The sequence below is a fragment of the Podarcis pityusensis genome (genome assembly GCF_964106645.2).
Source record: "Podarcis pityusensis genome assembly, chromosome: 17".
NCBI lineage: Eukaryota > Metazoa > Chordata > Lepidosauria > Squamata > Lacertidae > Podarcis > Podarcis pityusensis.
In genome coordinates this window covers 27,439,682-27,463,823 of record NC_138042.1, presented here as the reverse complement: position 1 = coordinate 27,463,823, position 24,142 = coordinate 27,439,682, and the positions used below count along the sequence as shown (strand labels likewise).

At 46.5% G+C, this 24,142-nt stretch overlaps 1 protein-coding gene across 1 annotated transcript; it reads left to right on the top strand.

The window, feature by feature from the left end:
• The first annotated feature begins 1,069 nt into the window (after positions 1-1,069).
• ALDOB (aldolase, fructose-bisphosphate B) lies at positions 1,070-23,138 on the top strand. The gene is made up of 9 exons (XM_080986932.1): positions 1,070-1,227; positions 9,415-9,531; positions 15,761-15,972; positions 17,781-17,835; positions 19,038-19,198; positions 19,341-19,424; positions 20,303-20,477; positions 21,487-21,686; positions 22,565-23,138. Exons 2-9 carry the CDS (start codon positions 9,420-9,422, stop codon positions 22,658-22,660), a joined length of 1,095 nt encoding a protein of 364 aa, XP_080843058.1. The 5' UTR covers positions 1,070-1,227; positions 9,415-9,419; the 3' UTR covers positions 22,661-23,138.
• Positions 23,139-24,142: the final 1,004 nt, after the last annotated feature.

The window sequence follows — 24,142 nt, the reverse complement described above, 5'->3', positions numbered from 1 at the left end:
AAGCAAAACTACTCTTTGGAAGTTTAAAACAATGTTCTCTGGGAAGAGGAATTGACTGTAAAACCATTCAGGTAGTTGTAGTTCTGTGTGAGGAACAGGGGTCTCCTAGCAATTCTCAGCACATTTAAAAGCCACAACTCCCAGAATTCTTTAGGGGAAGCCATGACTCTTTAAATGGGATGTGGGTGGCGCTGTGGGTTAAACCACAGAGCCTAGGACTTGCTGATCAGAAGGTCGGTGGTTCAAATCCCCGCGACGGGGTGAGCCCCCGTTGCTTGGTCCCTGCTCCTGCCAACCTAGCAGTTCGAAAGCACGTCAAAGTGCAAGTAGATAAATAGATACCGCTCTGGTGGGAAGGTAAACGGCGTTTCCGTGCGCTGCTCTGGTTCACCAGAAGCGGCTTCATCATGCTGGCCACATGACCCAGAAGCTGTACACCAGCTCCCTCAGCCAATAAAGCGAGATGAGTGCCACAACCCCAGAGTCGTCCACAACTGGACCTAATGGTCAGGGGTCCCTTTACCTTTATGACTCTTTAAATTGGTATCACGGGGCTTTAAATCTATAGTGTGCATGTGGCCTATGACATTACCTGGGTTTGTTGCAAAAATTAAAAACAGCTTCACTGGAAATGCATCATTCCTTTGCCTCTTTTCATTCTGGCCATCTGTCCACAGAGGGAAAAAATCCCACCAAGGCTTGTCAAAATAGCAACCCTACGCAACCTTCTACAGAGAAGTTTCATGCTAATGCATAAATGGAAGAGCCTTTTGAAATGACCTGTATACAAACATGTACCTAGGAGCAGAATTTTAAAAGGCTGCAGTTAGGAATATGCATGCTTGAATTCAGGGGGGTTGGCTTTTTAGTCATGATAGTGCTGTCAGCCTCCTTGTGAAAACTCAGCTATCTCCTGCCTGCTAATGCCTGTATGTTACATCCTATAGGTAGGAAGGCTCTGTTTGCACATGAAAGGGGGGGCACATTTTATTGGCTGAGCTCTGTCACCGTTCAGTAGCCAATCAGAGCTGCTGAGCATTTGCACCTCTCCAACCAGCTTGAAGAAGAGGAAGAGAAGGGGGAGGAAAAATAAACTAGGAGAAAAGTTAACTAGTAACTGACATAGGAAGGTATAAATTGTTGCAGAGTTGCAGAGTTTGACCTGTTTGGCTGCAGCCACCTCACCAACAGGAATTTCTGGCAGAGGCAGAGACAACCATCCAAACGGTGCGTGCGAATGAATGTTATACATGTTCTGAAAAGTTTATGAAAGAGCGAGGTAGAGAGTGATGTGTGTGTGTGTGTGTGTGTGTGTGTGTGTGTGTGTGCATGAGAGAAGCTTGGTTTTTATTACTGGATAATTGTATGCTTATGTTTCCTCTCTCTACCTTATAACAGAAAACCCTTGAGCATTTTGTTGCATTTTGTTGCTAGAAGCAACACAAAGAAAGTGTGTCGCTTTCGTTGCAAGTTGTCCAGCTGTTGCTTTTTAACCAGTGAATATTTCTTTCAGAAGGTTTCGTGCAGCCTTGATGTTGACTTTTAAAATGACAATAGTAATAATCATTCCATGCAAGGGCTTTCTACCATAGGCAACAATTGTGTGCAGTACAGAATGAGTGACATGGTATTAGGAGGAACTGTTATAATAACTGGGGGTGAATTTCTCCTGACTAGAGTTCGGGTCATGCTTCGTATGAGCAAAGTGGTCTGTCCACATGTAAGACGTCTGCCGAGGGTATCTCTACCATTCATAGGAACCCTTCTTCCCCAAGGCACAAATTTTGCACAAAAATAGAGGTTTCACGGCTTAAAGGATGTCAAGGAGGTGGGACTAGGCTCTGGCAGTACCTTCCTCGCTTTCAACCCCCCTTTGTGCAAATTTCAACATTTCCAGCTTGTTATCTTGATCAGTGAGTGCAGAAAGCTTCTTTTACAATCTGGGGCCCTGCCAGCGAGAACCAAATGCTTGCAAGCTCATTTCATCAGTTGCAAACAACATGCGTTGCTGCCTTAGGCAACTGGGATTGCTGCTAAGTCCCAAACACACCCACCTTTCCTTTCTGCTTTGATCCACACTCAGTGCCTGGAACCTTCTGCTTTCGTAAGTATCTTCATGTCCCGCAAAAAGGAGGCGTGTTGTCACCCAAATTCACTCCAGGATTGTTGCAGAAACCAAAGGTGCTGCCCAGACTCCCCTTCATAATTGTTGGCGACTCTCCATCCATGCAGAAGACCTTACCACAGCCAAGTCAAATGTAGATACGATACGATAATCTTCATTGTCATTGTCCCATACAGAACAACGAAATTGAAAAAATCTACACCAGACATTCAAAACCAACAAGCCAGCTCTCCCAGCCTGGTTAGCCCCCTAAAAACTCTGTATTAAATACAATATACTCCCATAGGGACTACCTTACACTGCATTTAAAACCAAAATCGCCTTTGGATAGAAACTGTATCTCAGATGGCTAGTCCTAGTCTTTATAACACTGTACCTTCTTCCAGAAGGCAGAAGCTGAAAGATATCATTTCCAGGGTGCGCACTAAGATGGGGGAATCTGTGACCACCCAATACTGCTAGACTACAACTCCCATCATCCTTGAGCATTGGCCATGCTGGCTGGGGCTGATGGGGCCCGGAGTACAACAACTTCAGATTCCCCATTGCCTGCCTGCCCACTAGCTAAGCATGGCAAAGGTGCTTTTTGAAACGGTGTCGATAACTTGCTTGGCGTACACTAGAGTTATGCAATACAGCAAAAGAAAAAAAACACCTCTGCAAGAAAAGCTTCAAAAGAACAGCGGTGTGAGTTTTATTTTATTGTTTGCAAAAATCTTCCCCTCACACCCCTCCCCCAGTGAAAACTGAAAGGATGCGGACCTTCCCAAGTGTCCCCGTTTTCCAGGGACAGTCCCAGATTTACTGAAGCCATCCCACTTTCTGATTCCACCCCAGAATGTCCTGCTTTGCCTTAAGATATCCATGTTTACATTGGAGAAATGTTGGAGGGTATGCAGTCATGCGACCCCCGAGCCAAGGAGATAAGTAACTATACATCTGAAGGCAGCTCTGTATAGGGAAGTTTTCAAATGTTTTATTATGTTTTTATATATGTTGTGGTTTTTTTTTAAATAATATTTATTACTTTCCAACAAGTTAGACATTACATAGAAAAAGAAAATAAACAATACAATACAGTACAAAAACAATACCTAACACTAAACTAACAAAAACAATTTAAACTAAGAAAACAAAACAAAAACAATTTAAAACACATCAAATAGTTTCAATCTTTCATTCACTTATTTCCATGACCTCCTCATGTTTTTATATATGTTGGAAGCCGCCCAGAGTGGCTGGGACAACTGAGTCAGGGGCATAATTATTATTATTATTATTATTATTATTATTATTATTATATACAACATCCCTATTTTCATCAGGGAAATGTTGGAGGGTATGAAGGATGCCCCTGGAGTTTGAATTTATACACATTTCCCGAGATCTGTGAATGTATTCACAAAGGACACAGGAGCAGTAAAGGAAGTGAAAGTGTGTGTGTGTGTGTGTGTGTGTGAGAGAGAGAGAGAGAGAGAGAGAGAGAGAGAGGCAAAAAAGGATTTGGCAAAAAAGAAGTGGTAAGCATTCCCTGGACTGCACCACTTCAAGCTGCAGAGGTGGGGTTCCAGGTAACACAATTTGTGCATACTACAGCAGCAGTTCTTTTAAAATGCAGCAATTATGCCATGGTGGAGGCTGCTAGGAAGAAGCTTTCAGTTTTCCAGCTGTGGTGCAAAGGCCACCATTTGAATATCCATTGCACCTCAAGAATTGGACCAGAAACAATCCCAGGGTCAGCTTCAGAATGCGGCACATGGGATCAGGCAGCACAATTGAGCAGTGAATCACATGGCTGCATTCGCTGCAGAAATATCGGGAAAGGATGCAGCCGTTCTGCCCATGATCATCCTTTTATACCCTACATAATGCCTTTAAATGTCAACAAACTAGCTTTGAAAGCTCAGTGTTATGTGTGAGATCATTCTTCATTTTTGCCTTCATATTTCCACCATATAACTCAACCACATGCATCGTTCTAGCTGTGGGAGTGGCAGCAAGTAATGTAAGCCTTTAGGAAAAGTAAATACAGTAGCAAAGGTCATACAATTCTACCTCTTGCTACAGGGTTTATCCAGAACAAATTTACACTGGAGGGATGAAGGGGGTCTTAAAGATGGGACACCCAGGTCACCTAGAATATGGGATCACAGAATTGTAGAGTTGGAAGGGACCCTGAGGGTCATTTAGTCCAACCCCCTGCAGGAATCTCAGCTAAAGCATCCATGACTGATGGCCATCCAACCTCTGCTTAAAAACCTCCAAGGAAGGAAAGTCCACAACTCAATAGGAAAACTCTTTCTTCTGCTGATACAGAATAAGCATGTGAAGCTTAAAAAGAGGTCCATAGGTCAGCTATTTGTGCTTTGAATGTATGCTGTGATTGCACCCTTAAACAAAACCCACATTTAAGGAATCCCTAATTATGAGGGATGTCCAGAAATTAAGCAAGGTCAGATACTGCGCTTGATCCTCTCAGACTCCCAAATTTGGAGGTCAAGTTGTGTGACTTAGCCAGGAATCCCCCCCCCCAGCCCCCTGCAAAAATCTTAAGAACTGTAGTTTGCACTCTCACAGAACTACAATTTCCAGCACCTTTAACAAACTACAGTTCTTAGGACTTTTTAAGTGTGTGTGCTGTGCATGTAGCTGAAATCTTAAGGTGGTTTGCCGGTTGTTGTTTTTTAAGGGAAAGATGGCAGTTTTAGCAGTTATGTGCAAGGGTTTGGGTTAGAAAATCCTGGGAGAGATTGCAGAACTGTATGTCCACGCAAACTGCCACAGCACCACCTCCTTTTAAGGTGACCTGAAAAATGAGGATGTGCCAAGAATTTTGAAATCTCCCCTTTCTTATTCCCTCAAACTCCTGTACTTTGGTCCCCGGTCAGTTGCAACATTAACAGAAGGCAACCTTTGTGCTGATATTAGTAGATATTTTGATCTACTGTGTTTTTTTTCTGCTTCCCTAAGCAGGGGCCTGGGGAATGGCCAAATTCCAGCACTATTGACAATTCATGTCAATGTCCTGTTGTACCTTTGCCAGGGACTTGAATGAGGCAAACAGCCTTGTTTGCTTAAAATGCCTCTGACGTCTCTAAATTCGGGACGTCCCGTGAAACGACGCTGCCTTTTCTAGTATTGAACTTTTTGTGTTTGGGGAAACATTATTGATTTTAAAGCAGACATAATCATCAGCAGTTATATATGAGACCTGACCCCTAATGGAGAAAAAAAGCCATTTGGGAAATGAACAACTGAAGCAAAAACCTGTTGTGTTGTGAATGACAATCTTAGAAATAACCAGGGTGACTCGCTTTGTTAGATGGGCTGACTCCTGGGGGGGAAAAGCACCGTGATCCTTGCTTATTCTCAACTGGGTCTCCATCTTCATTTGGGGGTGTGTGTGTGGAATCCAAGTCCTCATGACTCTAAAGATTAATTACCTTGAAAGCCCAAAGGAACTGTGAAGAGTAGCAGGTCTTAGGTCAGTGATAGCGAACCTTTTAGAGACTAAGAGCCAAAAATGCAACCCAAAACCCACTGATTTATCGCAAAGTGCCAACACGGCAATTTAACCTGTAGATCTCATTTTTTTCCTGTGTGTTTCACGTTTCTTCTTTATGACTGCTGTTGTAATAAATAATCCTTCATAAAAGTTATTGTGTTACATTCTTCATTAAATTATCTTTCCATTGATATATAATTTTATGGTATAACTCAGTGGGTTTTTTTCTTAAAAAATGTTTAGGGCTACACTCATTTTGACTCAGGAAAATCACCACTGGTGGGGGGCGGGGGGAGATAAATAAATACAGTTCAAATTGGGGAAAAGAAATGCAGTTCAAATTAGGGGGGGGGAATAGAGTGGTACCTCCATTTTCAAAGAGCTTAGTTCTCAAACTACTTGGAAGCTACAGTCCTGCTGGGGTGATAGTGTGCCATAGGTTCACCACCACTGTCTTAGGTGTTACTGGCAAGGAACTGAGCTCCCTGTGATGTAAGCCCAGGCAGTGTGTATGGAGGTCCTGGGCTGCCCAGATGACAAGACCCCTTCTTGGACTCACTGACGGGGTCCAAAGGAAAGCAGAGCAATATATCTGACGCCAGCTTGACTGCAGGAGTTGCTGGACGGAGGGGTACAATGCACTATCCTCAGTGCTTTTTTTTCTTTAAAAAATGTTTAGGGGTACTCTCATTTTCCTACTCATATTGAAATACTGCCCCTCAATCAGGCAAAACTTAGATTCACAAAATGTTTAGGGGTATGCGTACCCCTGCATCCCCCCAGAAAAAAAGCATGGACTATCCTACTGTCTTAGGGACTCCACTCTGGATTTCTGTAGGGTTTACTCCCGAAGGTATCCAGGGGCATCTTACCCATAGAGGTTAGTGGTGCAGGGTGCCAGGGCACCAAGTTCTGAAGGGCACCAGGGAAGAGGCGGAGGCTGGATGCGGTGCCTCCCGGCATCAGCTTGCCGCCCTCGCCTGCCTCTGCCATGCCGTGCCGAAGCAGCGCTGCACCCGGAGCCTCCGTCTGCCATGGCCACCGTGGCAGAAAATGGCCAGCTGAGCTGGGAGGTGCCACATCCAGCCCCCGCCTCTTCCCCGCTGGAGGAGCCACCCTCCAGCCACTGCCCGCCTCCTCCAGCCCCGCCAGCAGCGCCATCCTCCCTAAAAAAAGGTTGACAACTCTGGAGAACGGGGTGTGTGTGTGTGTGCCAGAGGGAGCTGTGCACCACAGCGCCGGATATATTTAAGACGGCCCTGAAGGTATCCGACAAGGCAGTGGAGGTTTAGGGTCAGAGTTTTCCATTTCCTAGATGGGCTACCTTTCCAGGTTGACGAGCCTCACCTGCTCCCCGCTTTCCCTCCACATCACGTACAGAAACTTCCTTTAAAGTTTCTAAAAGGTGGAGGTTGACCAAGCAAGCAAGCAAAGCAGAACAGAACAGAACAGTGAACAGGCAAGGTTTTAGGGATTGCTGTGCCCCTGTGTGTTGCAGCGGCTAAATGATGCAACTCTACCTTGACTTGCAAACCCCTTTCTGCAGTTTCAGGTGTTGTCCACAAGATAGCAGTTTAGACTCAAAGCATCTTGCATTACAGTTAGGCCTAACATATCCACGTGAAACCCAGATATTCCTCCTCTTCCTATAAACCTGAAAACCTTTCAGGTCCACATGAGTAATACCCGGGAAAGAGTGAAAAGCTGTACATTAGCAAACAGTAGCAAAACAGGCCAGGCGAAAGAAGGGGGCTTGTTAGCATTAGGGCAAAGCCTTTGCTGCGTGGAAGATCAAATAGTTACCTAGAAACAAACATTCTAATCTACGCAGATAAGTTTGCTGAGACTGCAGTTAAAGGTGCACAACTTGGTGTTCTGCTCAACCTGTGGCCTCCCTGAGCACAAAACTACATGTCTCCTGTAGCTAAAGGTTTCCATTAGCTCCCCGTACCTGGTACGGTCTATGGACCATTCGTGGGGGTGTCGTTTGTCAGCATTATTTATTTTGTCTGTTTTGGGTTTAAAATATTGTGAGATTTTCACCTGCCTTCCTCTTGTAGAGGGTTCAGCCGCTTTGATGAGGGGAATTCCCAGCTCTTTATAGCTCTGTCTTGTAAACACCATTCTCTAGGTTGAAAGCTTCCCTTATTGGGCACTTTATTGTAGAAATAAAGGTAGAGGTAAAGTTTGGAAAACCGGTGTCCAGGCTGTTGGATCAGGGAGCCTCCCTACCTTTCCCTCTTTAAGCCTTAACTTGGGGCGGGAGGGTATTCATGGGGGAGTTCTTGGACTTATCTTATCGAGGTTAGGCTCAATGGAGTTCAGCGGTTTCCTCTGCTTCTTTGGTTGTATTTCAAGCCAATCCGTCGTCCGGGAGCTCCAAGGTTGTAAGTCAGTGTAGCAGTATCAGTAAACAGTGCGACGATAAAACAATAAACTAATTAAAACGAGGTGACAGGACAGACAGCCAACAGTCTTTAAGGTCCTTAAGGTGCAGTTTTGGGGTCTTGAAGAGGCTAAAACTAATAAAAACGCTTAGTTGAAATCGGAGGCTCTAATTAGGCTGCTACCTCCGTCGCCATCGACCCCTGACCGTTAGGTCCAGTTCCGGACGACTCTGGGGTTGCGGCGCTCATCTCGCTTTATTGGCTGAGGGAGCCGGCGTACAGCTTCCGGGTCATGTGGCCAGCATGACTAAGCCGCTTCTGGCGAACCAGAGCAGTGCACGGAAATGCCGTTTACCTTCCCGTCGGAGTGGTACCTATTTATCTACTTGCACTTTGTGCTTTCGAACTGCTAGGTTGGCAGGAGCAGGGACCGAGCAACGGGAGCTCACCCCGTCACGGGGATTTGAACCACTGCCCTTGTGATCGGCAAGCCCTAGGCTCTGTGGTTTAACCCACAGCACCACCAGCGTCCCTTTTCTCCTGTAGCTAGGGATGAGCAAATCTAATTCATGCTAGTTGGGACCGATGGGAGCTGGAAGATGGCAGCATCTGGAAGGCCACAGACTCCCCATCCTTGCTCTGATGAAACTTACATCCTTGGAGGCTGGTTTTGGCTGAAGAAGAAGAGGAGGAGGAGGAAGGTAGCACCAGAAAAAAGTTGCAAAATGGTAGTAATAGTTGTTGGTGGGAAAAAAATGCACTATCTGGATCCCAGCACAACCTAAAACGGACTTCAACAGAAGCAGCATTTTACATTTTGGCTAGGTGGACTTAAAAACAAAAAACAACAACTTGTATTTTGCTTTGCTTTGTTTTATTAAACTAGCTATATGTTAGAGAGGATGGAATCAGATAAGACAGAACCTTAAAATGCAATTATATTTGTTGCGCAATTGTCTTTTCTTGAATTGGAATATAACTGCTGTGTAACAAATGTAACTTTCTATGTGGAAAAAAGAATATATATATATATATATATATATATATATATATATATATATATATATATATATACTGGCTATATGTTTGGGCTGCCATATTTCAAAAAGTAAAAGCCAGGACACCCAAAAATTGCCGAGTTCTTTTTAGGAAGACCCCAAAATTGTTGAGCTCTTTTATACAAAAAACACGAAAGCGCCACCTTTCAGAAATTCCCCCTGGACATCAGTTCCACCTTTTGATATACCGGTAAAATGCCCTCTTATTGTTCTGCTATTTAAAACATAGCATCGTCTGGTCCTATCTTGTGTGGCATCCAGAATGCAAAACAAAACATCAAATGGTTAAAAACATTGGCTTGGACTGTTTTCTAACCTGGGATTATGGTTTGTTTTCAGCCATCATGACCCATCAGTTTCCAGCCCTATCTCCGGAACAGAAGAAAGCCCTCTCAGACACAGCTCAGAGGATCGTGGCCACAGGCAAAGGAATCCTGGCCGCAGATGAATCTGTTGGTGAGTTTTTAAATGACTAGTCAGTAAGACTTGTTTTAAATCACTAGTCAGTAAGTCTTCCTTCCTTCCTTCCTTCCTTCCTTCCTTCCTTCCTTCCTTCCTTTCTTTCTTTCTTTCTTTCTTATTTGCAGACTCATTCTTGCTGGTATAATCTTAAAATTTACAACCAGGAGAAGGTTTCGTTTTTGGAATAATAAATTTTCAGAGTAGTTTTACAGTTATATTAAAAATTACATATTTGGTTATACTATTAGAAACACATAGACAGATAATTATGAAATTATTGTGTGGTTTAATAAGTTAACTGTTTATATTTGGACAACTTTTTTTGCTGTACTTTGTTGGAAGGAGAAAAATAATCATTTCCTTAATAACATATGAACAATTTATTTAACAAGAGCAATAACATTATAGCATATTGTGATGGGACGATGAGCTGCTTGTGTGTAAAATCCTAGTCCCTCAGAGTTTGGTCAAGTTTGCAAACCTCTGTCTGTAACGGAGCCCCTTAAACATGGCTCCGTCAGTCGCTGGCAGATTCCGACAGTGGTTGCTTTCGGAATCGCTTCCAACATAAAAGCTCCTTAACGGAAACACGTCTTCTGGACTCTCTGCGTGACAGTTTCCGGCGAGGAGTGGGTGTCCCTACAGGAGGTCCTGAAACCTCCCCACTGTTTTCGCTGGAAGTGTCTCTGAGCCATCCCTCCAGCTCCCTTTCCCTCAGCTCAGCTCCTCTCCCCCTACTGGTTCCCTCTTCAGCTGCTGAGTCTCTCCCAACCTGTGTGAGCCCTTTCACTTCCCTCCCTTCCGATGGCAGTTCCCTGACATCCACCTCCCCTCCAGGGCCCCCTTCATCCCCTCTCGCCCCCTCCTCTACGGGCGGTGAGGAGGCAAAACCCCGGAATGAACTTCCTTCATCTTCCGATGTCCCGAACACTTCTCTCCACCTGTTGCGGTTCCTGGTCTCGAAGTACTCCTCCTCCTCAGAGTCCATCTCCCCTTCCCCTTCCGATTCCGAGAATCCTTCCAACTCCTCCTCCTCATCGGTGGTCCCAAAGTATTCCCTCCGGAACCTCTCCACAGGCTGAGGTTTCCTTGGGAACCTTTGATGGAACGTTTCTATCAATACCTCGTCATTGATATCTTCTGCCATTACCCAAGTGTTTTCTGACTCCGGTTCTCCTTCCCACGCTACCAAATACTCCACCTGATCCCCCTTCCACCTGGCGTCGAGGATTTCTGCCACATGGCTGCTGCATTCCCTTTCTTCTATGACCGGTCCCCGAGTGGCCATCCCTTCTCGTCCCCCCTCATACGGTGACAGTAACGACCTGTGAAATACTGGGTGCAGTTTCATGTGGTTGGGTAACCGGAGCCTGAAAGCCACTGGGTTGACCTGTTGAATGACCTCAAAGGGACCCAATCTCCTGGGTCTTAATTTCTTACAACCTCCTTTGAACGGCAACCCTTGGGTTGACAGCCACACCCTATCTCCCACCCTTATGGTTTCACCTTCCCTTCGGTTCTTGTCTGCCTGCCTCTTGTATTCTTCCTTCGCCCTTTCTAAGTTGAGTTGGAGCTGACGATGGATTGCTTCCATTTCTTCTACAAAATGCTCGGCTGCCGGGACACCCCATCTCTCCCCTTCTCCCCCTGGGAAAGCCCTGGGATGACACCCATAATTAGCCAAGAAGGGGCTCATCCCTGTGGACACATTCTCGGCATTGTTGTAGGCAAATTCCGCCAGCGCCAACTTTTCTACCCAGTCATTCTCTCTGTCATTGACATAACACCTCAGGTATTGCTGGAGGACCCCGTTTGCTCTTTCCGCCTGCCCGTTGGTTTCAGGGTGCCGGGCAGTCGAAAAGTTGACCTCCACCTGCAGTAAGCTCATGAGCTTCCTCCAGAACCTGGAAGTAAATTGTTTCCCTCGGTCTGAGACCACCCTCAATGGCACCCCGTGCAACCTAAAAATGTGTTCTACAAATAACTTCGCTGTCTCTTCCGCCGTGACTGCATGCGAGCAGGCTACAAAGTGGCACATCTTTGTTAGTAGGTCTACCACCACCATGATGGCTGTTTTCCCCTTGGACTTCGGCAGATCAGTCATAAAATCTATCGACACTGCCTCCCAAGGTCGTTCTGGGGTTGGTAAGGGTTCTAATAGCCCCGCCGGTGCCCGCCTCTCCCCTTTGGCTCGCTGGCATTGCTCACACCCTCTTACATACTCCCGTACATCTTCCCTCACCTTAGGCCACCAAAATTCCCTGGTGACCAACCACATGGTTTTGTGTTGTCCAAAATGCCCCGCCGTGGGGCTGTCGTGCAACTGCTTGAGTACCCTCCCCCTTAAGTCTCCTTCAGGGATATACAGTGCCCCTTTGTAATACAAAGCTCCATTTCTTTCCTCGAAACCCCCTGGTTCCTCTCCCTCACCCCTAAGACCTCTGAGCTTATTCTGGGCGTATTCATCATTCTCTGTTTCCTCTACCAGTTCTCTTTGTCCCACCAATGCCGCCCCACACACCCAGCGGTCCTCTGGAATGACATGTCTCTCTTCGGGTGCTCCCTCCCCCTCCAAATATTCAGGTTTGCGTGAGAGAGCGTCCGCCCTAATGTTCTCTGGGCCTGGCACGTAACAAATCTCAAAGTTAAATTTGGAGAACTCCTGGGCCCATCTCACTTGCCGTTGGTTGAGCACTCGTGCCGTCCTCCAATACTCTAGGTTCTTGTGGTCAGTGCACACTTGCACCTTATGTTGTGCGCCAATTAGCAGGTGCCTCCATCTCCGGAACGCCTCATGAATGGCTAGTAGTTCTCGGTCATACACCGTGTAGTTCCTCTCGGATTTGTTCAGCTTTCGCGAAAAAAAGGCACACGGTCTCCACTCTGACTCCTCCTTCCCTGGCTGCAGAAGCACCGCCCCAATCGCTCTGTCTGATGCGTCAGTTTCCACTCTCATCGGTTTTTGTAAATCCACATGCAGGAGTTGTTGTTCCGAGGCGAAGGCCCTTTTTAGTTCCTCAAATGCTCGCTCCGCCTCCTCAGTCCAAACGAACTTCTTCTTACTGCTGAGACAGTCCGTAATGGGCGCCGTCAGGTGGGCAAAGTTTCGGATGAACTTACGATAGAAGTTCCCAAATCCTAGGAACCTCTGCACATCCTTCCTTGTTTTGGGTGTTTTCCATTCCAGCACCGCCTGGACCTTGCCGGGATCCATGGCCAATCCCTTGTCTGACAGGCGATACCCCAGGAATTCCACCTCCTTGGTATGAAACTGACACTTCTCCAGTTTCACCCACAGCTGGTTGGCTTGCAGCCTGCTCAACACTTCTCTGACGTCTCTCACATGCTGCTCCTCATTCTCAGAATACACCAACACGTCGTCTAAGAAGGCCACACAATTCTTGTAAAGCAAAGGCCCCAGGACATGGTTCATAAACGATTGAAAGCACGCGGAGCCTCCTTGTAGGCCGAAGGGCATAACTAAATATTCAAATGCCCCCAAAGGGGTGAACATGGTGGTTTTCCATTCATCCCCCTTCCTTATTCGTATCAGGTTGTACGCCCCCCTTAGGTCCAGTTTAGTAAAAATCTTTCCCTTCCTGACCCTTGTCAAAATGTCGTCAATCCTGGGCATAGGGAAAGCCACTGGTTCTGACACTGCATTTAAGGCCCTGAAGTCACACACAAGCCTCGGCTTGTTCGTGTTTTTTTTATCCACAAAAAACACTGGGCTGCCCCCCACCGCCCTGGACTCTCTGATGAACCCTCTCTTCAGGTTCTTGTCAATGAACTCTCTTAGCTCCTGCATCTCTCTGTCTGACATGGCGTACAGCTTGCCTACAGGGAGCTGTGCCCCAGGGAGTAAATTGATTTGACAGTCAAAGGGTCTATGCGGGGGTAGTTGGTCAGCTTCCCTTTCGCTGAAGACGTCGCGGAGATCTGCGTATTGTCGTGGTACCTTCACGTTCTCCGTTACTTCAGTCCCTGCTAGGGTGGCTTGGGCCCCTGCCAAACCCTTTCCCTCTTTGCAGTGTTCTAAGCAATGTGCTGAACCAAAAGAAACCACTCTCTGATGCCAGCCCACCAGCGGATCATGTAACGCTAGCCAGCTCATCCCCAATATAATGGGAGCTCCTCCCAAGGTGGCCACATTAAACGCTATCAGTTCGGTGTGCCTTGCCACCTTCATTATCATTGGGACGGTCTGCAAGCTGACTTCTCCTCCCAACAGCTCCCTGCCATCGATCGTGGTCACCTGCAGGGGGTTGCTTAAAGGGATCGTCTGTATCTGGTGTTCAGCTGCAAACTCTTTGCTCATGAAATTGCAGGAGCTGCCTGAGTCCAACAGCGCCTTTATCTTTAGAGGGTGTCCGTTTGGCAGCTCTAGCGCCACTTCTATCACTAGGGCGGGTTTAGGAGGTTCTGGCGTGGGCACTTTCACTGCTCTTTGGCCTGGCTGCTGTGCCCCGACGGTGGCAGCCAGGCGTTGGCTTTTACTTGCTTCGGTATTTCTTCCTCTCTTCCCTCCACAGCTCCTACCATCCCTTGCCATTCCTTCCTCTGGGGGCAGACTCTGGCAAAGTGACCTGGCTGTTGGCAGAGATAGCATTTCCGGGCGCCTTTTCCCTCCTTCTTTCCCCCCTCACTGGGCTTTGAAACTGCGCGCGCGCGCGCTGTTCCGATTTCCATCGGCTCTGCCGGCGGGAAAGTTGGCTCTGGAATGTCTGGAATGCGGAACTCCTTCCAACGTTCCCCCTTCCCTTCCCGCCTCTCCAATGCTCTCGCCTCCTGGCGCGCTCCTATGGTCAGCGCTGATTTGGTCAGCTGGTCCATAGACTCCGCCCTGGGCGCCCGGGAAAGTTCGTCTTTCACAGCCGAAGAAAGCCCTTCTTCAAAGAGCATTTGAATGGGTTCCGCCGATAGATCCCACCCCAATTTATGGATCAACATGGTGAACTCAGTCCAGTACTCACGGACAGATCGGCTCCCCTGTTTGCAAGCCATTAACTGTCTGCGGACCACTCCCTGTTCAATATCGCTGGAAAACATCAGATCCATGGCGCGAAAGAACTTCATCGTGTCCTTTAGGACGTCACTATTCGCTGCCATCAGGGGTCTAACCCAGTCTCTCGCCCCCTTTTCAAGATGCCCAATCACGAAAGCCACTCGTGATTCCTCGTCAGGGAATTCATCAAACTGCAGATTGAGGGCATATTGCATCTCTGTCCGAAAGCCATGATAGTCTTTGGGCTCCCCCCCAAACTTCTGCACCAATCCTGGTACCTTTCTGACGAGCTGGGTGTCTTTCCCCTTTTTGTCTGCATCCTGAGCCCTCCTCTCCTCAAGCCTCGCCGTCTGCAGCGCTAGCTGGACCTCCAACACCCGGTACCTTTCTTCCAGGCTTGGACCCGCTCCAGCTCCTGCTTCTCCGGTTCCGGCTGGGTTGCTCATGATGCCTTCTCCTGCACAAGCTGCTCACGAAGACTGTCGGAATGCTGTGATGGGACGATGAGCTGCTTGTGTGTAAAATCCTAGTCCCTCAGAGTTTGGTCAAGTTTGCAAACCTCTGTCTGTAACGGAGCCCCTTAAACATGGCTCCGTCAGTCGCTGGCAGATTCCGACAGTGGTTGCTTTCGGAATCGCTTCCAACATAAAAGCTCCTTAACGGAAACACGTCTTCTGGACTCTCTGCGTGACAGTTTCCGGCGAGGAGTGGGTGTCCCTACAGGAGGTCCTGAAACCTCCCCACTGTTTTCGCTGGAAGTGTCTCTGAGCCATCCCTCCAGCTCCCTTTCCCTCAGCTCAGCTCCTCTCCCCCTACTGGTTCCCTCTTCAGCTGCTGAGTCTCTCCCAACCTGTGTGAGCCCTTTCACTTCCCTCCCTTCCGATGGCAGTTCCCTGACACATATGTATCCATGTTTTTTAACTGATGAGGTTAAAAGGTTTTTTTTTATAAAAAAAAAACTTAGACCGAGTTTTAGCACACATGAAAAACTTAAAACAAATCCTTATTTCCTGAAGAATAGCCTTTGGACTATAACGGAACTTAAATAGAAAACTATCTTTAGAAAGCTTTTTCCTCCAAAAGCATTTTATTTTTAAAAATCTGATTTAAATTTTAAAAATCCGATTTAAATTTTAAAAAATCTGATTTTTTTATTTTAATTTTTTGAAATAATTGATTTTTATCCACCCTGCTTTGCTGTTTGGTGGCTTTTCACAGGTACTATGGGTAATCGGCTGCAGCGCATCAAAGTGGAGAACACCGAAGAGAACCGCCGGGCCTTCCGAGACATCCTCTTCTCTTCCGACGCCTCCATCAATCAGCAGATAGGGGGTGTCATTTTTTTCCACGAGACCCTCTATCAGAAGGACAACACTGGCAAGCTCTTCCCAAATGTCATCAAGGACAAGGGCATCGTGGTTGGAATCAAGGTGAATATCTTGTCCACAGTTAACTGTACGAAGGCCAAGAGGTCCGACCAGTGTCTTCACACTGGAGAGCCAGTGTGGTGTAGTGGTTAAGAGTGGCAGTCTTGTAATCTGGTGAACCGGGTTTGATTCCCCGCTCCTCCACATGCAGCTGCTGGGTGACCTTGGGCCAGTCACACTTCTCTGAAGTCTCTCAGCCTCACTCACCTCACAGAGTATTTGTTGTGGGGGAGGAAGGAAAAGGAGAATGTTAGCCTCTTTGAGACTCCTTCGGGTAGTGATAAAGCGGGATATCAAATCCAAACTCTTCTTCTTCTTCTTCTTCACCTCCCATTTCTCCTGTCTCTGCACCTCGAGGGCCGCCTTTCCCTACATGAACCAAACCGGACACTGTGTCCCGTCATCTGAGAACTGTCTCCATGTGTCCTCTCTGGGTTCAGCGAGCGGCGACATGAGAACGGGCCTTTTCGGTGTTGGCTCTGCCACTTGTAGAATGCTCTCCCCAGGAAAGCATGCCTGGAGTCATCCCGATCTGTTGCTTTGCACCAGGCAAGACCTTTCTATTCACCCAGCACTGAATTGGGAAGGTAACAAGTTGTGCCTGTGGCCTCTTTGTTGTGCTCATTCTTTTAAGTGGGATAGGTAGGATGTCACAGAGATGTCAGTTAGAAGGGACCCAACGGTCATCTAGTCCAACCCCCCGCAATGCAGGAATCTTTCGCCCAAATCCATGACCCTGAGATGAAGAGTCTCATGCACTACCAACTAGATAGGTATCTTTTTTTTTTCTATCTACCAACTGAGCTATGCCAATTTAGGATGTGTGTGTGTGTATGCACAATTTAGGTCTTGTTTTACTGCTGTTATTAGTCTTTAAGGCTTTTTTCTTTTTTTATCATTACACTGGTGTAAAAAGCGACTTACTGTTTTTATAGCAAGGGCCTGCGGTAGCTCTATTTTTTAAAAATATATACTATTATTATTATTATTATTTATATTCATATACCCCCTTTAACTTCCAAGGATCTGCGGCTCCTCACAACAACCCTCTGAGGTGGAACCAAGGTTAGCCAGTGAGCTTCATTGCTGAGCGGAGATTCGAACCCAGCTCTCCCAGGTCCTAGTCCAACACTCTTAACCATTACGCCACACTGGCTATGAAAGCAGGGATAGTGTGACATATAGGAGTATTTGGTGCTAACACCTTCATAGTCATTTGTTGGTACGATTTAGACAGAAGAACATAGGTTATGCAGTGATGTAGGTCAGGCTTCTTCAACCTCAGCCCTCCAGATGTTTTTGGCCTACAACTCCCATGATCCCTAGCTAGCAGGACCAGTGGTCAGGGATTGTAGTCTCAAAACATCTGGGGGGCCGAGGTTGAGGAAGCCTGATATAGATCATATAAATCAGGTGTGGGGAACCTTTGTCCCTGCTGGCGTTGTTGAGCTACACCAGGCATAGGCAAACTCGGCCCTCCATATGTTTTGGGACTACAACTCCCATCATCCCTGACCACTGGTCCTGTTAGCTAGGGATGATGGGAGTTGTAGTCCCAAAACAGATGGAGGGCCAAATTTGCCTATGCCTGAGCTACACCTTCCACCTGCCCAGGCAAGCATGGCTAATGGCCAGCGATGGTGGTAGTGGTAGTTTAGCAACATCTGGAGCCCCAGAGGTTTCCTGTATCTGACATTGATCAAGCACATACCAGTGCATTGCATGTATCAACCAATCTACAGCTTGGATGCAATGGCCCTGTACAGTCAATCTGGGAACGTTTTGCTAATGCTTGTGTTAAACTTCCACAGCTGGACAAAGGCACAGCTCCATTGGCAGGAACGAATGGAGAAACCACCATTCAAGGTGAGATATTTATTCCCTCTGAACCTTGAAATATGAGAGAGTGCGTCAGTTCCAAACAGAATTTGTTAAAAATTCTGTTGATACCACATCTGTCGGCCCAGGATACCTGAAGGAGCGTCTCCATCCCCATCGTTCAGCCCGGACACTGAGGTCCAACTCTAAAGGCCTTCTGGCGGTTCCCTACCTGCAGGAAGTGAGGTTACAGGGAACCAGGCAGAGGGCCTTCTTGGTAGTGGTGCCAGCCATGTGAAATGCCCTCCCTTCAGATGTCAAGGAAATAAATAACTATCTGGCTTTTAGAAGACATCTGAAGGCAGTCCTGTTTAGGGAAGTTTTTAATGTTTCATGTTTTATTCTGTTTAATATTCTGTTGGGAGCTGCCCAGAGAGGCTGGGGAAACCCAGCCAGATGCGTGGGGTATAAATAATAAATTATTATTATTATTATTATTATTATTATTATTATTGGCATTAATAGGATAAGTACGGTAACTATACAACTTTCCAAAGACATCTGAAGGCAGCCCTGCATTAGGAAGTTTTAAATATTTGATGTTTTATTGTGTTTTTAAAATTCTGTTGGAAGCTGCCCAGAGTGGCGAGGGAAACCCAGCTAGATGGGTGGGGCATAAATAATAATCATAATATTTCATAAAATGTAGACACTGCTTGATTGTGTAAAAATGAAACTCCCTCAAAGCGGCTTGCAAAATGATAAAACCATAACATCAGGGGGGAAATTACGAGAAGTTAAAATTCTGATTAAAATGCACGCTACTTAAAATGCAGCCTTCTACCCTTGGGATAAAGTAAAGGGTAAAGGGACCCCTGACCATTAGGTCCAGTCGTGGCCGACTCTGGGGTTGCGGCACTCATCTTGCTTTACAGGCCAAGGGAGCCGGTGTACAGCTTCCGGGTCATGTGGCCAGCATGACTAAGCCGCTTCTGGCGAACCAGAGCAGCGTACGGAAACGCCGTTTACCTTCCCACCGGAGTGGTACCTATTTATCTACTTGCACTTTGACGTGCTTTCGAACTGCTAGGTTGGCAGGAGCAGGGACCGAACAATGGGAGCTCACCCCGTTGCGGGGATTCAAAACGTCGACCTTCTGATCGGCAAGTCCTAGGCTCTGTGGTTTAGACCACAGCGCCACCCGCAAATCTTCTAAAAGGACCCATCTTTCTTCTCTTTTTTGCCTTCAGGTTTGGATGGCCTTGCTGAGCGCTGTGCCCAGTATAAGAAGGATGGAGCTGACTTTGGCAAGTGGCGTGCTGTGTTGAAAATTACAGATACGACCCCCTCCACTCTTGCCATCCAGGAGAACGCTAATACACTGGCACGTTATGCCAGTATCTGCCAACAGGTATACCCTCTCAATAACTCAGTGTTTTCCTGGCAGCTTGGTGGTGGGAGGGTGTGGCAGCTTTTGGGAACCTTTCCCTATGGATATGAACTTAGAACCTAGTTCATCTAGATGCCCATTACATTTTCACTTGAATCTTCAGCATGGACTAGTGCCCATCGTGGAGCCTGAGATCCTGCCTGATGGAGACCATGACCTCCAACGGTGCCAGTACGTGACAGAAAAGGTAAGGGTGGCATCAGAAGCTCACCATGTTCCTGCACCTCAACGATAATGTCAGGAGAAGGTTGGCAAGAAGTCACACTGTATTAGTGAAGCTTCAAGGAAACACAGCCGGTTCCGGAGGCCAGGCCTAGTGAGCGCAGCAACTCATCCCAGTAGATCTTGCCCCTACGAGGCAGTGGCGAGGACCAAAGGTCTCTGCCATCCCACAGCTCCTCCTCCCTAAGGTCCTTCCCAAGCGATCTGAGACTCCATTGCCTTGTCTGTCTTTGCTGTGTCCTCTTCATACCTCTTCTAGTTCTGGGAGACCAGGGGAGAGGGGAGCTGGTCGCAGCAGGATTCGCAGCATTCTTGCCACTGTTGTGGCATATAAAAATATCCTTCTTTTATCGCTTGGGATATCTGGAGTTAGTAAACCCAAAAGAAATGCTTCCGGCTTTTTAACAAACGTTTGTCCAAACATTTTCTTTTCAGTTCTTCATAGATACTATCCCAAAGGTTTCTGATTTTCTTACACCCCCACCACATATGCAACATTGTTCCTTCTGCACGCTTACACCTCCAACATTTATTTGAGTTTGTTTTATACAACTTTGCTAGTTTACTAGGTGTCAGATACCACCAACCTCGGCCCTCCAGATGTTTTTGGCCTGCAACTCCCATGATCCCTAGCTAGCAGGAACAGTGGTTAGGGATGAGGGAACTGTAGTCTCAAAACATCTGGAGGGCTGAGGTTGAGGAAGCCTGCTGTGGAGTAACTCTGCTTAGAGGTAGCAATCCTGTGCACACATACTTTGGAGTGGACCCATTTGAATAAAGTGGGACTAATCCTACACATGTATACTCAAACATGTTTCACCCCAACTTCTTCTCGTGTCCCAGGTGCTGGCTGCTGTGTACAAGGCCTTGAACGACCACCATGTCTACCTGGAAGGAACATTGCTGAAGCCCAACATGGTGACTGCGGGGCATTCGTGTCCCAAGAAGTACACCCCCGAAGAGGTGGCCATGGCCACAGTGACAGCTCTCCATCGCACCGTCCCAGCAGCTGTTCCAGGTCATTCTTCAGCCCTTGCGATCTGTCAGGGTTTTCTTTAAGGGTGTGTCTAGGCCTCCCTGATCTGCTCTTTACCTGATTTACAGATGTGTGTCCATTGCATTTGATTTGCAAAAACGCTTTTGGTCACGTTGCTGGCTGCCAATCGACCAGACATGGGAAGCGACTCCGTAGAATAGCATCTGTCACATCCATGGCGTACACTGAAAACACTTTTAAAGCACATGGCTTCCGCCTAAGAACTGTAGTTTGTTAAGGGTGCTGGGAATCTTTGGTAAGCTACTGTTCCCAGGATTCTTTGGGGGAAGCCATAGGCTTTAAAAGGATGGCACGGATCAATTGACATTGAATAACACAAATGTTCTGTCTATTGACAAAGGGTTTTATTAGCTCAGCCTCATAGGCAAGCCACCACTTAATAATAATAATAATAATAATAATAATAATAATAATAATTTATACCCCGCCCATCTGGCTGAGTTTCCCCAGCCACTCTGGGCAGCTCAGAATTTTAGAAACTTCCCTAAACAGGGCTGTCTTCAGATGTCTTTTAAAGATAAGATAGCTGCTTATTTCCTTCACATCTGAAGGGAGGGCATTCCACAGGGCGGGTGCCACTACTGAGAAGGCCCTCTGTCTGGTTCCCTGTAACCTCACTTCTCGCAATGAGGGAACCGCCAGAAGGCCCTTGGCGCTGGACCTCAGTGTCTGATCTGAACGATGGGGGTGGAGACGCTCCTTCAGGTATACAGGACCGAGGCTGTTTATCCTACAAGTCACGTTCAGTCAGAGGAATGTCATTGTTAAAATGAAGAATCAGAAGAATCTCTGTCTCTTTTCCATTTCCTCTTGAAAGTTCTTTTCTATTTCTTTTTTCTTATCTCTCTCTCTCTCTCTCTTTCTTTCTTGTTATGTTTTTAACTCATTTAGATTAATGTTGGGCAAAAACATCTTGGCAAATTAAGTCTTCAGTCTTTATGGTAATCTTGCGTTCTGATTCCAACTGCAGGCATCTGCTTCCTTTCTGGGGGCCAAAGCGAGGAGGAGGCGTCCGTCAACCTCAATGCCATCAATCTCTGCCCTCTGCCTAAACCTTGGAAGCTGACTTTCTCCTACGGGCGGGCCTTGCAAGCATCGGCTCTGGCTGCCTGGTCTGGGAAGCCTGAGAACAAGAAGGCTGCCCAGGAGGCCTTCTGCAAACGTGCAAAGGTAAGAGGGGAAAGAGCCTGAGCTCAGTGGAAGGCAGCCAACTTTGCATTGAAAAGGTTCCAATCCTGAAGATCTGCTGCCAGCCGGTCTAGATCAGGGGTAGTCAACCTTTTTATATCTACCGCCCACTAATACATCTTTCTGGATGGTAAAATTTCCTTACCGCCCACCAGTGCTCGATGGAAGGAGGATTCAGCTTGTCCCGTAGAACCCCCTACTGCCCACCTAGAATCCTGAAATGGCCACTAGTGGGCAGTAGGGACCAGGTTGACAACCCCTGGTCTAGATAATTACATGGTTTGACGTGGTATAAGGTAGTTTTTTTCTCGCCTTTTAAGACAGTATAATTAAAAGAACCAGTGCAGAGAAGTACGGAGAATAGCGTTAGAGGGAACTGGGTCAGAGTGCTTGATTAGAACCTAGTACACCTTGCCTGTGGTACTTGGGCATCTTGATAAAAGTTAAGTTTTTAAGTGAATGCTTAAAAGCCAACATGTGGGTGCAGCAAAAATTTAACAGAAAACAGGTAAATCATATAGGTATCACCAAAAGGATTGGGACTGGTTGCTACTGTCTTTAGAGCACACACCCAAACATGGGTTTTCTTGCTGCATAATGTGTGAGATTGCCCTGATTCCCAGTTTGTCACAAAGTGCTTTTCAAGGGCAGAGAAAGAAAGAAAGAAAGAAAGAAAGAAAGAAAGAAAGAAAGAAAGAAAGAAAGAAAGAAAGAAGTAATAGATTTAGATTGTGTATGGACTAGTACTCAGTCTCCATTGATTCTAGAAAAAAATTTGGGTGTACATAGCTATGGTGTTTGGTTGTCTCTCCCCTGTTTTTTATTAAAAAAAATTGACCAGCTGTTATTTTTATTTCCAGATAAATAGCTTAGCCTGCAGAGGTCAATACACCACCTCTGGGAAGACCGGCGGAGCAGCCACCCAGTCACTTTTCACTGCCAGTTACACATACTAATTCAGAAAATGGTGCAGCTAGCTTGCCCCTCTTTGCAGCTGGCAGGAGATCCAAAGGGAAAACATCTCACATTACATCCCCATCAGAAGCGGCAAATAAACGGAGTGGAATAAAAGGTCCCACTGCACACTTCTAATCCTTCAGCACAAAGTTAAAATAACTTCACTGCATCTACACATTCCAAAATAACTTGACAGGTTTTATGGATCCATCCTTCACTGACTTTAATTGTCTCCTTGGACAGCTGGTTTTGTTTTGTTTTTTTAAAGATGTCTCCCATAGCCAACTGGGGAGCTGGATACAGCCCTTTTTTTTTTCTCCACCCCTGATAACATTGCCAGCTCAGACAGAACAACAGACAAGAGAGAGAGAACATGAAACACACTCTTTAATCCATAATGTCTTCGATGTATAAACTGTGAATCAATTTCCTGTCAAAGTGAAAAGATTAAAAGAAATAAAAATTGATAAACTTTAACTGTGTATTTCCATTTATTTGCCCTCTCATGGTATTTTTGTCGTGGCATGTCAACTATTCCTTTTTAGAGTGTTTCCGGGTGATCTGTACATTGAGCAGTATTCCTGCTTTGTTTGCAGGCAAATTAGATTGATTTACTTAATTAGCATTGTGACGTTAACATGTGAGAGTGCTGGAGGTGAAATAGTTAAACAGGTTACCCAATCAGAACCCAGGGGGTGGAGTCAGAGGGACTATAAAACCAGCTCTGGGGTGGGTGAAGGGAGGAGTTTGTTGGGAGGTTGGTTGGAGTGGAAGTGAACTGGGATAGAGTCTGTGAGTAGGTTGAGTTAGTGTAGTGAAATATGCTGAGTCAGGAACAGTTAGGAGCTAGGAAGACAAGTAAATATCTGAGAGGTGGTTTAGTGAGTGAGAGCAGGTAGCGGAAGTTACAGGTCTGGATAGGCACCCCATGATTGTAATTGACTGATACCGTTTATGAAACCACACGCTTGTTAAACTGCAATAAATAAACAGAAGTTTATGTTCCAATTTAACCCTGACTGGACTCAGTATTGTACCAGGTGGGGCCTGGGTGGTGGCAGCGGGAACTAAAGTGGTGGCACAGGGATCAATAGACAGTGGAACGTCCAGGGACCCTGTGTGATCGCTACAAATATTCCCTCTTGATTTGCATGTGGAGGAATTAAATGACATCGCATCAAAGCAAGGATTAGTCCAAACTTTTGGGCATGTTTCCCATCACTTATTGCAGAAGTCCCAGCTATTAACTGTGCAACTGGTATGCAATTGACTTCCAGGCTCTTGCTATATTTGAGTGGAAGTTAGAAAAAGAGAGCTCTTTTTAGGGAGCCAGTCTTCACAAGCCCCAAGCACTTGGCAGTGCTGCTTTTGAAACCAAGTGAAAGTGAGGCCAGCATGGCATGTCCTGCACATGACTCAATGAAGGAGGTTTCCTTGGGCTTTTGGATCAGTGGAGAACCACCACCTCTGCCCGTTTTTCT